General features: G+C 43.8%; 1 protein-coding gene across 1 annotated transcript in view; it reads left to right on the top strand.

Moving 5' to 3' along the window:
* The window catches only part of Pkd1l1 (polycystin 1 like 1, transient receptor potential channel interacting), a 97,713-nt gene that overhangs the window by 47,937 nt on the left and 35,643 nt on the right, over window positions 1-14,133 (top strand). Inside the window, exons 24-30 of the mRNA XM_048337025.1 lie at window positions 888-998; window positions 1,112-1,266; window positions 2,086-2,186; window positions 5,921-6,113; window positions 8,514-8,597; window positions 10,044-10,251; window positions 12,857-12,963. Coding sequence (XP_048192982.1) covers window positions 888-998; window positions 1,112-1,266; window positions 2,086-2,186; window positions 5,921-6,113; window positions 8,514-8,597; window positions 10,044-10,251; window positions 12,857-12,963 — 959 coding nt within the window. The remainder of the gene's footprint in view (window positions 1-887; window positions 999-1,111; window positions 1,267-2,085; window positions 2,187-5,920; window positions 6,114-8,513; window positions 8,598-10,043; window positions 10,252-12,856; window positions 12,964-14,133) is intronic.

The raw sequence follows: 14,133 nt of genomic DNA, 5'->3' as shown, positions 1-14,133 counted from the left end.
TGAGACTCTTATCTCTAATTAACCACTCAAAAACTGGAAGTGGTGCTGTGGCTTACGTGGTAAAGTGCTAGCCTTGAGCACAAAGAGTCTCAGGGACAGTGCCCAGGCCCTGAGTTCAAGCCCTACAACCAACAAAAAATAAAAGTAGCCATAAAAAAGACAGGGCTGGAGGAATGTCTCAAGTGGAGAGTATCAGTCAAACAAGTGAGAGGACCTGGAGGACAAACAAACAACAAACAAACAAAACCCTAACAACTACTACTTGTGAGGGTGTCGTGACTGACTGAATGCTGGCACGAGCTTTGCTACCAAGCATTTAGAACCAGTAGGGTCCCACACTGAGGGCATGAGAAACATTCCCAGAAAGACAAAACCAAAAACTTTACTTATTTATTCAAACTAATATTCCAATAGTCCAGAATAGAAGTATACCTAACTGTCCAACGTAGGGTGCTGGTCACTGAAGCAAATTGTCATTTACAGGTAGCCCACCAGTGAATCTCAGGGACTTCATAGTCTGGAATGCACTGTCCCCACGTGTGATTCCTTGGAATGAGGGGAAGATAGCAAAGCTGTTCTCTAAGCTTCTGGACCCCTTCGATGCCGACCAATTGTCTACCACAAGCAGATATGAGCCCTTAAAGCAAAATATAAATAATACTTTTAAACCTTTCGAGATTAATTATTTTAACAAGAGTAGCATAAGCTCACCCTAAATCCTGCCATTCTACCTAGGAAAACCAGTTTTGCTTTTGTGTGGTCTTCTGGTGTCTAGAATGTCTGTTTTCAGAACAGTCATAATATTATCACTATGTCCTGCTTTCCTCCTTCTCTTGTTGGAGCCAACTGTTGGCTTCCTTTTTCTGAGTTGATCCTTGTTTCTCAAGGTTGGCAGTGTCGTGGGCATCGCCCTCTATGGCTGCTCCAGCAGAAAGCCCATCCTGAGAGGACAGCTGCAGACACCCGTGACCGTGGAATTTGAGGAGGAAGCTAGCCCTGTATGAAAGTCATCCCTGAGCCCCTGCTCCATTTGGGCTGTGCTCCCTGACTCCCAATACACTTACTCTTCCAATGGCAAACTTTGTCTCAATCGTTTTCTTCCCCGTGACAGGACAATAAGAGAAACACAACATTTGTGTTGCTGCGGAATCAGGTGAACTTCCACCAGTTTGCTGGGCTTTCTGGAAACTCCCAGGGATCTCTACGGATACACATTGAATTTTCTAATGTAAAGACAAGAGCATTTCCTCTCATGTTGCTAGTCAGGTGTGTTGACTGTTTTGTAGCCATGGACCAGTAGCTCACACCTATAATACTAGCTACTCAGAAGGCTGAGACATAAGGATTGTGCTTCATAGCCATCTGGGGCCAGCAAAACACTGAGCTGTTCATTTCATTCCCATAAATTAGGTTGGTTGATTTTGCTTATGCCTTCTACTGCAGATTTTAGTGTTTAAAGAAATGAGGAATGGGGCTGGGGATATGACCTAGTGGCAAGAGTGCTTGCCTCGTATACATGAGGCCCTGGGTTCAATTCCCCAGCACCACATATACAGAAAATGGCCAGAAGTGGTGCTGTGGCTCAAGTGGCAGAGTGCTAGCCCTGAGCAAAAAGAAGCCAGGGACAGTGCTCAAGCCACTGGCCAAAAAAAAAAAAAAAAAAAAAATGAGGAATGAATGTATTATGTCGATTTTTTTAAATAAGAGGCTGGATGATGCCACAGAGTAAGGACATGGGACCTTTCTAGCCCACACTACCTTCCTTGCAATGAGAAGGGCTATGTTTTGGTTGTTGTTGTTTAAGTTTTTATGCCAATATTGGGGCTTGAACTTAGAACCATGTACTCTGACTTAGCTTTTTCTGCTCAAGACTGGCACTTTACCACTTCAACCACAATTCCACTTCCAGCTTTTTGCTGGTTAATTGGAAAGAAAAGTCTCTTAGATTTGTCTGCCTGGGTTGGATCCTCAGATCTCAGCCTCAAGCTTAAAGGTGGAGAAGGGTGTTTTGTTTTACAAATGACAGCCCCAAAGAGTTTGAGAGGAAAAGAAGTTAGATATTGTTTCTTCATTTTTATCTTCTAGATTCTTCGAGAAGCCTACTCCTTCTGATTTTCTTGTGAAACAAATCCACCCGTGGAATGAACAAACTATAGACATTTATATACCTGCTGCTCTGCAGGAAGGTCAGTGGGCTCTGTTTTCAGTTCTCTTGAGAGGGTGGAGCCTCCAGTAGACACATGGCAGTGCTTTGCTTCCTTGTGACACGGACACCCAAGATGTTTGTCTTCCTGCTTATACTCAGACCACGTCTCAGTAAAAACCACCCCACAATCAAGGGCAATCTGTGTCCTGTCTTAGTGTCAGTGAGGAGCACCAGGCCTGACTGTTGTTAGTGGTGGCTCCTCCTGCTTCTCCTGGCCCCAGGGCAGCTGTGTCTGCAGCAGCCTCCCCTTCATTCCTCACCTCTGCCAAGCCTTTTGACTACAGCATTTGTCTCTGCACATCTACACATCTTGACTTGGCTTCTGACCTGCTTGGGTCTCCTCTGGCCACCAGGGGCTCCTCCCAGAGAGGAGGCGAGGCTGTGCTTCATACAGAAGCTCAATGGACAGGGCCTCAGGAGATCCTTGCAGAAGCCATGGGCAGAGGCACAGGGCTGGCCTTCATGACCGGGGTGTTGCTCAGTCTCCTCTCACTGAAGACAAGGTAGTGGAGCTCATCATGCTTAAGCAAAGTGCACAGGATGGAGAAGATAAACAGGGACATGCTTTAAACCAATTTCCAACAGGCAGTCATTCTCCAAGGAGTTGACATCTGACTCCTGTGGGAATGGACCAGTCTCTTCCACTCTAAATTATCCTGAGATACAGTGATTTTCCATTGAGACTCAATCACCTAATAGCTTTTCATTTCCTTTTAAAACGAATCAAACTCTCAATGGCAATTATAAGTTTTTGTACTTACTATTTTCTTTTCCTTAATATTTTGTTGGAAGACATTTCAAAACTAGTAGAAAAATAAAATAAAAAGATAGATGCTGGCAAAGTAGCTGGATATAAAACCAACCCACAAAAATCCATAGCTTTCCTGTATTTTTAACATTGAGCAGATAGAGAAGGAAATCAGGAAAACAATTCCATTTACAATAGCCTCAAAAAAGCACAAAATACCCAGGAATAAACCTAGCTAAGGCAATGAAGTTCTTCTACAATAAAAACTATAAAACTCTAAAGAAAGAAATCAAAGAAGACTCCAGGAAATAGAAAGACTTCTCATGTTTATTTATTTATTTATTTTTGCCAGTCCTGGGGCTTGGACTCAGGGCCTGAGCACTGTCCCTGGCTTCTTCTTGCTCAAGGCTAGCACTCTACTACTTGAGCCACAGCGCCACTTCTGGCCATTTTCTATATATGTGGTGCTGGGGAATCGAACCCAGGGCTTCATATATATGAGGCAAGCACTCTTGCCACTAGGCCATATTCCCTGCCCCTTCTCCTGTTTATTGATCAGCAGAATTAATATCATGAAAATGGCCATGCTGCCAGAGGTGATCTACAAATTCAACGCAACGTCCATCAAAATCTCAATGCTATTCTCCACTGAGACAGAGAAAACAATCCAAAAATTCATATGGAACCACAAAAGGCTCCAAAGAGCAAAAGCAAATCTTGGCCTAAAAGGAAGCAAATGTAGTAGGTATCACAATTTCAGACCTCAAACTTTACTATAAAGCTAAAGTAACAAAAATAGTTTGGTATGGCACAAAAATAGACCTGAAGACCAATAGACTAAACTAGAAGACCCAGAAACAAAACCATACACCTACATGTGATATTTGACAGGGGAGCCCAAAATATATGTTGGAAAAAAGACAGCCTTTTCAACAAATGGTGTTGGGAAAGCTAGATATCCATATGCAGAAGACTGAAATTGGATCCCTGTCTGTTACCTTGTACTAATGTCAACTCAAAATGGATCCAAGACCTCAGTGTAAGACATGAAATCTTGAAGGAGTAGAACAAGCATTAGAATTTATTGGCATAGTCAGAAACTTTCTGAACAGAATTCCAGGTGCTCCGCAAACCAAAGAGAGAACTGACAAATGGGATTGCATCAAGCTAAAGTGTTTCTGCACATCCAAGGGCACAGTTAATAAGCTAAAATGACTGCCTACAGAATGGGAGATTTTTGCTGGCTATACATCTGACTAGAACTTCATTTCCAGAATACAAAGGTTTGGGTTCTGAACTATTCATAGAAATTTATCATTTATATCTAATTCTAAGCAAGCTGTTCTTGTGCTCTGTTTTGGTCCAATTTCATTTTTTGCATTGAGATCGCTGATCAGCTGGTGTTTGTTATTGTGTATGGTATGAGAAATGACTGATCCCGTATATTTGTCAGGGTTTGAACTCAGACCCTTGTGCTTTCTCACTTGTTCAGCTAGTGCTCTGTCACCTGAGCCACTCCCCAGCTACATTTTTACTGGTTATTTTGGAATTTTCTGCCCCAGGTAGCTTCAAACTACAATTTGCTGGCTCTCAGCCTCCTGAGTACCCAGGATTACAGGTCTGAGCCACTGACACCCAGCTCTAACTCCATATTATTGTTTTGTGTCCATCCTGGGCCCTGTCCCTGAGCATGTTAGCTCAAGGTTAGTATTCTACCACTTGAGCTACAGCTCCATTTCTGGCTTTTTGTTTGTTTTTGCTAGTCCTGGGGCTTGAACTCAGGGCCTGGGCACTGTCCCTGAGCTTCTTTTGCTCAAGGCTAGCACTCTACCACTTGAGCTACAGCACCACTTCTGGCTTTTTCTGTTTATGTGGTACTGAGGAATCGAACCCTGGGCTTCATGCATGCTAGGCAAGCACTCTACCACTAAGCCACATTACCATCCCTGGTTCTTTTTAATTGGAGATAAGATTCCCATAGACTTTCCTACCTGGGCTGGCTTAGAACTGTGGTCCTCAGATCTTAGCCTCCTGAGTAGTTAAGATTACAGGTGTGAGCCACTGGTACCTGGCTTTAATTCCATAGTTTTATTTAACAGCTATGATCTAATTGTCCCAATACCATTTATTTGAAAATCTTAGGAAACAACTGTAAATAAGTAGAATGTTAAGTGATTTTGCTTTTAAACACACACACATATGTGTGTGTATATATATATATATATACATTATGTATACATGTATGTATGTATGTGTATAGATAGATAGATAGATAGATAGATAGATAGATAGATAGATAGATAGATAGATATAGATAGATAGATAGTCTGGAGTCAAATGGAAAGGTGCAGACAGGAACTGCCGGTGTTTGGCATGTTGGCTGAGGGGCTGAAGAGAAGCAAGAAGTGGCTTGAGTGACAGCTGGAGATAGACTGAACATTCTCTTGAGGATGGAGCGAGCCCTCTGTTCAGGGTGAGCCATGGGACATGGAGAACACTAGGGACACTGTTTCCTTTCTTTCTTTCTTCTTCTTTTTTTTTTTTTTTGGCCAGTCCTGGGGCTTGGACTCAGGGCCTGAGCACTGTCCCTGGCTTCCTTTTGCTCAAGGCTAGCACTCTGCCACATGAGCCACAGTGCCACTTCTGGCCATTTTCTGTATATGTGGTGCTGGGGAATTGAACCCAGGGCCTCATGTATATGAGGCAGGCACTCTTGCCACTAGGCCATATCCCCAGCCCTGTTTCCTTTCTTAGTACCCTGTTATGCCTTTGTGAAAGTCTGTATGCATTCAATTCTTCATTGAATTTCCCCAGACAGGCTGGGACACCTGTGATCCCAGATACTCAAAAGATAGAGATGAGGGGATGTCAGTTCAAGTCCTGCTTATGCACAATGTTTATAAGGCTTTATCTCAACCAGTAAGAATCGACCATGATTTGGTATTTCTTCTTTTCTCTTTTCTTAGGAGCCAACATGGGATATTTATCCCTACTGGACGCCGACTATGACAGAGGACCTCCCAACAAGAATTTTGCTAAGCCAGTGAACTATACAGTATGTTTCCAATGGCTCCAGTGCATGTTTTGGGATAAGAGAGAGTGGAAATCTGAAAGCTTCTCTCCACAACAAGGAACTTCTCCAGGAAAAGTTAACTGCAGGTATGGGCTTATTGGTAAAGAATTCTCCAGGCATTTTAGCAAGCGATTGCATTTTGTTCTGCCTTTGGCCTAAACCTTTCCCCAATTGTGTCCACCTGTGAGAAGCTGAAGCCATCTTGTTCCAGCCCTGAGTGGACAATCTGTGACCTCTGTCTGCATTGCAGCCTTGGGAGGAGAGCACATCCTCCTGTCTTCCTCCCCCCTCCCCCTGCCCCCGCCCCATGGCAATGGATACATACTAGGCGTAAATGCCAGTACATTGAGAGCTGAGTAGGTTGGTAAGGGGAAGATATGTCAATTCCATCTAGATATTCTTGTAGCCTTTGGGTGTGTAGTTTTAGGCAGGCAAGTGGGGTTCTCTGCTCTCACTACCTCTGCTGTCCACCTCTGTCACCTGTAGAGATGTCCTTCATCCCCCAACCCAGGGCCTGGCATGAAGGTGAGTTTCATGAGGCCAGAAGTGCCTTGTGTAGTCATGTACAGCCATCCCAGGAGTTTCTGATCATCTCAGTCATGTTACTAAACTGGAAAATATTTTTATCATCAGCCTAAAAAAATTCATAATTCTATGACATGCCTAACTTACTGATTTTTCTTGTCCTCACCCTCTCTGAAATAGAGATGCAGCCATTAGTAACATTATTCAACATTTTAATGATAGCTGGGGGTGAGGGCTCATACTTGTAATCACAGCTTCACAGGAAATAGAGATTGAGAGAGTCACAGCTGAAGGCTAACTCAGGCAAAATAATTCACAAGACCCCAATCTCAAACAACAATAAGCTAGGCAATGGTGGTCATGTCTGTCATCCCAACTAGTACAAGAAGTGTAAAAGGAAGGATTACTGTCCAGCCTGGCCAGGCATAAATGAGAGACAACTCTGAAAATAAATGAAACAGGCAGGCACTGGTAACACATGCCTGTACTCCAAGCTACTCAGGAGGCTAAGATCTGAAGCCAGCCTAGGAAGGAAAGTTAGTGAAATTCTGATCACTAATTAACCACCAAAATATTGGATATAGAGCTGTGGTGCAAGTAGTAGTAGAGTGCCAACCTAAAGAAAAAGCTCAGGGACAGCACCCAGAGCCTGAGTTCAAATACCAGGAACACACACACACACACACACACACACACACACACACACGGATAAGGATATGGATCAAGTATGTACAGCACTGAGATCAAGCTCCCTAGTTCTGCCACCAAAAAAAGAAAGCTACCATAAACTAGCATTTAATTTTAAAAACTAGAAATAGCCAGATGCTGGTGACTCAGACCTGTAATCCTAGCTACTCAAACCTGAAAACAAGGAAACTTCATTTCTTTCAACTATTTTCCCAGATTCTTTACCAGCTCCTTCCCAGTGATCCTCCATGCAGGGGCAGGGAGGAAACTTGTTAAAAACAACAACAACAACAACAACAAAACTCTTCCTCAAACTATTCTAAAAATACAAAAATTGGAGGGCATGGGAAATACAACTTAGAGCAAGATGATCTTATGGCATATGTACAAGACTAAAAATGAGAAATTTATTCTGGCACCAGTGGCCCCTGTAATCCTAGCTACTCAGGAGGCTGAGATCTGAGGATCCTGGTTTGAAGCCAGCCTAGACAGGAAAGTCTGTGAGACTCTTGTCTTCAATAAACTACTCAGAAAAAAACTGAAAGTGATGTTTTGGCTTAAGTGGTAGAGCACTAGCCTTGAGCACATAGAGGCTCATGGACAGTGCCCAGGCCCTGAGTTCAAGCCCCAGGACCAGAAACAAATAAGTAAATAATAAGCATCGTCATCATCATCATCATCATCATCATCATCATCATCATCATCATCATCATCTTAAGTCCAATTGAACCATAAGAAACTGTTTACTAGGGTTTCTTGTCAAATATGTCCAGGTCCCATCATTTTGGAAATATATAGATGGTTATTGCTTTTCCTGTGTCACACCCTCTAATTACATGGCACTGTTCAAACTTCCTGGTAATGGTCCAGTATTCCATTTTGATAACAAATTATGCACTAATGCAATCCTTTCTCTGTTACATCCTACTTCCTGCTAGGAATCTTTTTAAGAGCCAGGGGTACAAAAATAAATAACACATGGTGATTATGTGGGTGAAGTAGGTATTTGTTATGATTGTTCACAATGACAGGATTATTTGTAAAGCTGAGAATAAGCTCTTAGGGAAAGGAATACAAGAATTGAGATGGGTTTTCTGAGTGATGAGAGGTGCGACCCATCAGTGTCTAGCACTAACTTTGGTTTTACATGAACTCTATAAACCGGGCCTACATGATCAAATGATGATGATTGGAATTTCTTTGCTGGTGTACAATCACACTGGAGACAGTTGTTCCTTCCATGTCTGGTATCCTAATTGGCATTTTTCTTGTAGCTACCATCGCCTGGCATCATTCTCTCTCCTAAGGAATAAGCTGAATGCCAGTTTTGAAGTGAGTGACATTTCCGAGTTACAAAAGTAAGTGCCACATTCTGAACCACGACTGGGTTTTGCTTTACCACTGCCTGCTCAAGATGCCCACCGGTAATTAAGCAGCTACAGGAAATCAGGTTGCTTATTTTGAGATAGATATATTAGTAACTAATTTTCTTTAAATGTTATGCTGAAATATTTGTCTATATTTACATCCACAGGTAAGAGATTTATGAATGCAAGAAAGTCAACAGACTTTACTTATATTTAAGTTTAGCTCTGGCTCAATGGGAACTTGATCAGTTATTTCTGATTGGGTTAAATCTACAGGGACAGCCTTCCCATCCCGGTTTCTACTCACTGACACAGCTAAATTCGAACTTGCCCCTTGTGATATTTTCATAGTCACACTCTTATATGGAACAGCTCTATTTAGAGTTTGAACTATGAACAAATCAAGAGCAAACTCTGGTGGGCAGAAACCTTCCCTGTCTTTCTCATTAAAAAGCTAAGAAGATAGCCAGGTGCTGGTGGCTCACACCTGTAGCTTTAGCTACTTAGGAGGCTGAGATCAGAGGGTTGAGGTTTGAAGCCAGCCTGGGCAAAAAAACCCGTGAGACTCTTATCTCCAATTAACCACCTAAAAACCAGAAGTGGAGCTGTGACTCAAAGTGGCAGAGTGCTAGCCTTGAGCACAAAAGGTCAAGGAAAGTGACTAGGCCCTGAATTCAAGCCCTATGACCAATTAAACATGTACACACACACACACACACACACACACACACACACACACACACACACACACATAAGCAAACCTAAAAAACAGGTGCTAGTGGCTCACAGCTAGCTAACTCAGAAGGCTGAGGATCAGGGCCAACAGGGGTTGAGTGTTTTCTATCCCAGCCCACACTGATTGTAGGAGAACAGGGCAGATGGGCCCACCAGTAGGGAGCAGCCAGTGCCACCTACAGAGACAGGTGGGATGCAGTTGAGACTGCAGGAGCTGCTCTGCTGGGAGAAAAGGGGGAGAACATTCTGGGGCTATCTGCTATAGCACGTCACGCAGGTTGCATCCCTGAGTCTTCACAAGAGCAGGGTGATGGTGTCCACATTTGGCACAAAGTTATTCCTCAAACCCAGCAAGGCTCATAGCCCCCCCCCCCCCTGCCACTTGTGGAAGCTGTATCGTTGCCCAGGCTGTAGGAGCTGCCCCCTCCACCTGTGGAAGCTGGATTATAGTCCAGGTTATAGGGGCTGGTTTCCCCACCACCACCTCCACGCACACACCTGTGGAAGCTGAACCACAGTCCAGGCTGTAGGGGCTGGTCACTACCCACCAGACGGTTCAGTTCTGCAGAGCCTTCTCCATGCAGCCTCAAGTACAGATTTAAATAACACTACTGAACACCAACAAGGGCTGGGTACAGCACGGAAAGGTCGGTCTTCTCGATGTCTGTGTCCATGAGTCGCTATTTCTCTTCCTATTTACAGACACCCACAAAACCTGCTTCCCAGTATTTTCATTGTGGTCTTTGTGATTCTTTATGGATTTTTGGTTACTAAAAACAGACATGTAGATTGTCACAACAAAAAGAAAACTGGATACATCGTTCTGCCAGAAGACACACCACCTGGCCACCACCTGTATGCACTTGTCATGGCCACTGGCTTCCGGTCCATGAGCCAGTTTACCTCAAAGGTAACATGAGGCTCCTGGGGAGGTCTCTAGTGGGACCCAAGAGTGTGCATGGGCCTGGAGAGCACCAGAAGTGACCATTTGGCTGGGCAATCCTAGCCACTCAGGAGACAGATCTGTGGGTCACTGTTTAAAGCCAGTCCAGGCAGAACAGTTTGTGAGACTCATACCCAATTTGACAGCCAAAACCCAGAAGTGGAGGTATGGCTCAAGTGGTAGAGTGCCAGCTTTGAGCAAACAAGCCAAATTAGAGGGTGAGGCCTTGAACTCAAGCCCTCATACTGGTACACATACAGCAACAATCTGATAATTCAGCTGCCCCGCAGTCACTTATCTGTCACCATGGGCCCCATCCCAGGTTCTGGGCTGAGACTTGTCCATCCTTTCCCCTACCATTCCCAAACTGTACATCCATAAGGGCAAAAGGGTCAATTTATCTCCTTTTGTCAGTTTAAATCCCATCTCCTTCCATCTGCACCATGGAAAGCAGCCAGCAGACACAAAGTTCTGTCTCAGAGACTTTGAGAACGAAGTTATACCTCTGAGTTAACACTGGGTCCATGACCCACAGTCCAAAGGGAGGAAGAGATCAGAAGTGTCCATACCAACTTTTCGCTAGGTGAGCGCATGGCTAGTTTGTGCATAAAGGAGCAGGTGGAGGATGAGGTAGAGGGTGGGGACTAAGAGAAGTGGTGGGAGAACAGAGGGAAAGACTTGGCCCACAAGCCTACGGGAGTATCTGTAGTGTAGTGGGCTGTGGAAGAGGCCTGCAGGGGCCAACACGAGCCTTAGTCAGCACTGTGTGTGTGAGCAGATGTGCTTCCATTCATCTGCACTTGTAACTCACCCCTCCGCTTCCAGAGGCACTGTGCTTACGTTCTGGAGCTGACAGGACTGAGACATGGAGAAGGGGGTATGGAGCCATCTAGAAGCAGGGAGAGAGATAGCTAACTACTCTGGCTATGCTTGTCACATACAACAGCAAATGAATCATCAGGAACATCATTAAAGCTAACACACTTCACAAATATGCAGGATCCATGATGGGGGGATCATCAATCATCTCTACAAACAGCAAGAGTTTATATTGCACATCATAAGAGGCAAGATTCTTCTCATCTTTCACACAATTGCGTGATGCCTGTAAGCGAACTCGCCAAACCCATGCCAGGCCACCGTGGAGAGATCTTGCCCAGAGCTGTGTTTATTCATGGTTTGACAGCTCGTTTTCCTTTGCCATTTCTCTCCAAATTACTCTATTATATCAGTAAGAAGGCTGATGCTGTGACTTAAGTTCTATTAGTGTACTCATTTTATTCCTTTTAGAGATGACAACCCAAGACATAAACAACTTAAATTTAATCATTATTCTGGATTTTTTTTTTTTTTTTTTTTTTTTGCCAGTCCTGGGCTTGGACTCAGGGCCTGAGCACTGTCCCTGGCTTCTTTTTGCTCAAGGCTAGCACTCTGCCACTGGAGTCACAGCGCCACTTCTGGCCATTTTCTGTATATGTGGTGCTGGGGAATTGAACCCAGGGCTTCAAGTATACGAGGCAAGCGCTCTTGCCACTAGGCCATATCCCCAGCCCGGATTTTTTTTTTTAATGAGAGCAACTGATTCTAAATTTCATGTGGAACAAAACACAAGACAGAACAGTCAGGCCAGCTCAAGAGAGAACAGAGCAGGGACTTCGCACACAGAGCCAGACTTATTTTGAAGCTTTTGTAGGTGATGGAGTGTAGTCGTGACGAGATGGATTGAGAAGCTTGGGGGACAGATTTGAGACCTCAAAAACCACCTAGATACCTGTCCAGGCTTTAAAAACCAGACAGGAGGAAGTCTTTCAAGTGAAAGAGTGCTAGCCTTAAGCAAAGGAAGCTCAGGGACAGAGCTTAGGCCTGGAGCTCGAGCCCCAGGACCAGCAAAAAGAAAACATGCACACACACACACACACACACACACACACACACACAGATAGAAGAGAGAAGACTGTTCAATAAAATGTTCTGGGACAATAGCTGTCCTGGAAGAAGATAACATTTGAATCTTTACATTATACACACAAATTGAATTCCTGCAGCCTAAAGACACACAAGCCAAAAAACCTCTCAAAATTTAGTAACTATTCAAAGACAATGCATATGTATTTGGGGATGTGCAAGGATTTCAAAATCAAGAAATAACTACCTTTCTTAAATGAAAAATTGATACATTATACTGCATCAGAGTTTTAACTTTCAACAATGAGAGACAAACTCAGCCCCACTAATAATGCAGATGTGAATGCCCCGCCCACAGGACTGGCCCCACCCACAGGCCTCCTCCTCCCCCTCCCCCCACTTTGTGGCCATTCTCCACCAGCATCTGCTGTATAGGCCAAGGGTGTGGTGTGAGATGCTGCACTCACTGCTGTGTTCCCTTGCCCTCCCTAGTAAGGGAAATGCTGTGAATTCCAGAGAGAGCCCACTTTTCTGCCTCCATTTCCAGGTCCTCCTCCTGGGCTGTTGGGCAGCTTTGTAGAGGGACAGGAAGCTGAAGTGTTGCCCCAGCATGCCCTGTGTATGTGTGACACACCCTGACCTCCCACCCCTTTGTCTGTGTTTCGAGGTTTTCATTGTTCTATATGGTGAAAATGGACTTTCGGAAACCAGAGAACTCTGCTCTTCAGAGAAGCCCCTGCACCCAGGGAATTCCAAGCACACTTTCATCCTGAGGTATCTGGCATTTTTCAGCCATAGATTTGGGAAAGGAAGCCTGTCAGAATTGGGGTGCCCCAAACCAAAATAAGTAGAATGGAGAAAATTGATCTGTAATCACTGGTTTACAAACTATTTTTAAAATTTATCCTAGTATTACCTGGGGTAGATGAAATAGTTTCTTTCAATGAAGGAGGGAAGTGGGAGGGAGAAGATATTTAAACTTTTTATGTTTGTTCCAGTCCTAGAAGTTCAGCTCAGGGCCTCCAGCTCTTCCTTAACGTATTTGCTCAAGGCTAGAACTCTACTACTTGAGCCACACATCCATTTCTACTTTGTTTCTTCTGGTTAACAAAGAGAAGAGTCTCTCAGATTTGTCTGCCTGGGCTGGCTGGCTTCAAGCTGTGTTCCTCAGGTCTCAGCCCATTACTGAGTGGCTAGGATTATATAGAAGTGGAGCCACCAAGTGTCTCGCTTAAGCAGACGTGAATTTTATGTGCACAGTATTTCTATGTCATTAAATCTGCTTGAATTAATTAGTATTGTCCCAGATTTGGCTAGCAGTGACATATTGTGTGACAATAGTAATGAGGTGGAGAGAAAAAGGCATGTCAAAAACTAATGTCTAAGCCCCTGACATTCTTAAAACATACAAAAGTAACTGAAGCCCCCCCACCCCCACCCCTCCACCCCAGCTATTTAGGAGAATTTCATTGATAATATCCACTGACTTGGAATATTGTCTTAGATTAACCTCAGATTAATTCATGCCAGATATAAATAGATTTTATTTCAGTGAATTTTGTATAGAGAAACAACAGTAGCTCCCAGCAGATTCTAGAAACAGCAGTCAGTACTGAACCCCATACCTACTGTTTGTTCTTTTATGCATATCTGAGAGAAAGCCACTAATGAAGCTCAGTAGAAAATTAGTAATCACTAATAATGAAACAAAATGACTATAATAATATACTGTTATAACATGTATTTAAAAGATATGAGTAGTTTATTTCTGGAATATCCCATTTAATTCTGTTAAATGACGCTTGATAATGGGTAATCTCTTGAGACCATGCAAAGCAAAAATGAGGATGGGGGGGCGACAGAGATGGAGGACCTGGAGGTCATACTGGTCATGGCTCAGTGTGACCCACTGTCCACTGGCTGTGTGCTGGGGATCTCACCTGA

Source organism: Perognathus longimembris, chromosome 2 (genome assembly GCF_023159225.1).
Source record: "Perognathus longimembris pacificus isolate PPM17 chromosome 2, ASM2315922v1, whole genome shotgun sequence".
NCBI classification, from domain to species: domain Eukaryota; kingdom Metazoa; phylum Chordata; class Mammalia; order Rodentia; family Heteromyidae; genus Perognathus; species Perognathus longimembris.
Note: the sequence above shows the minus strand (reverse complement) of the source record. Positions and strands in the feature narration are given on the sequence as shown.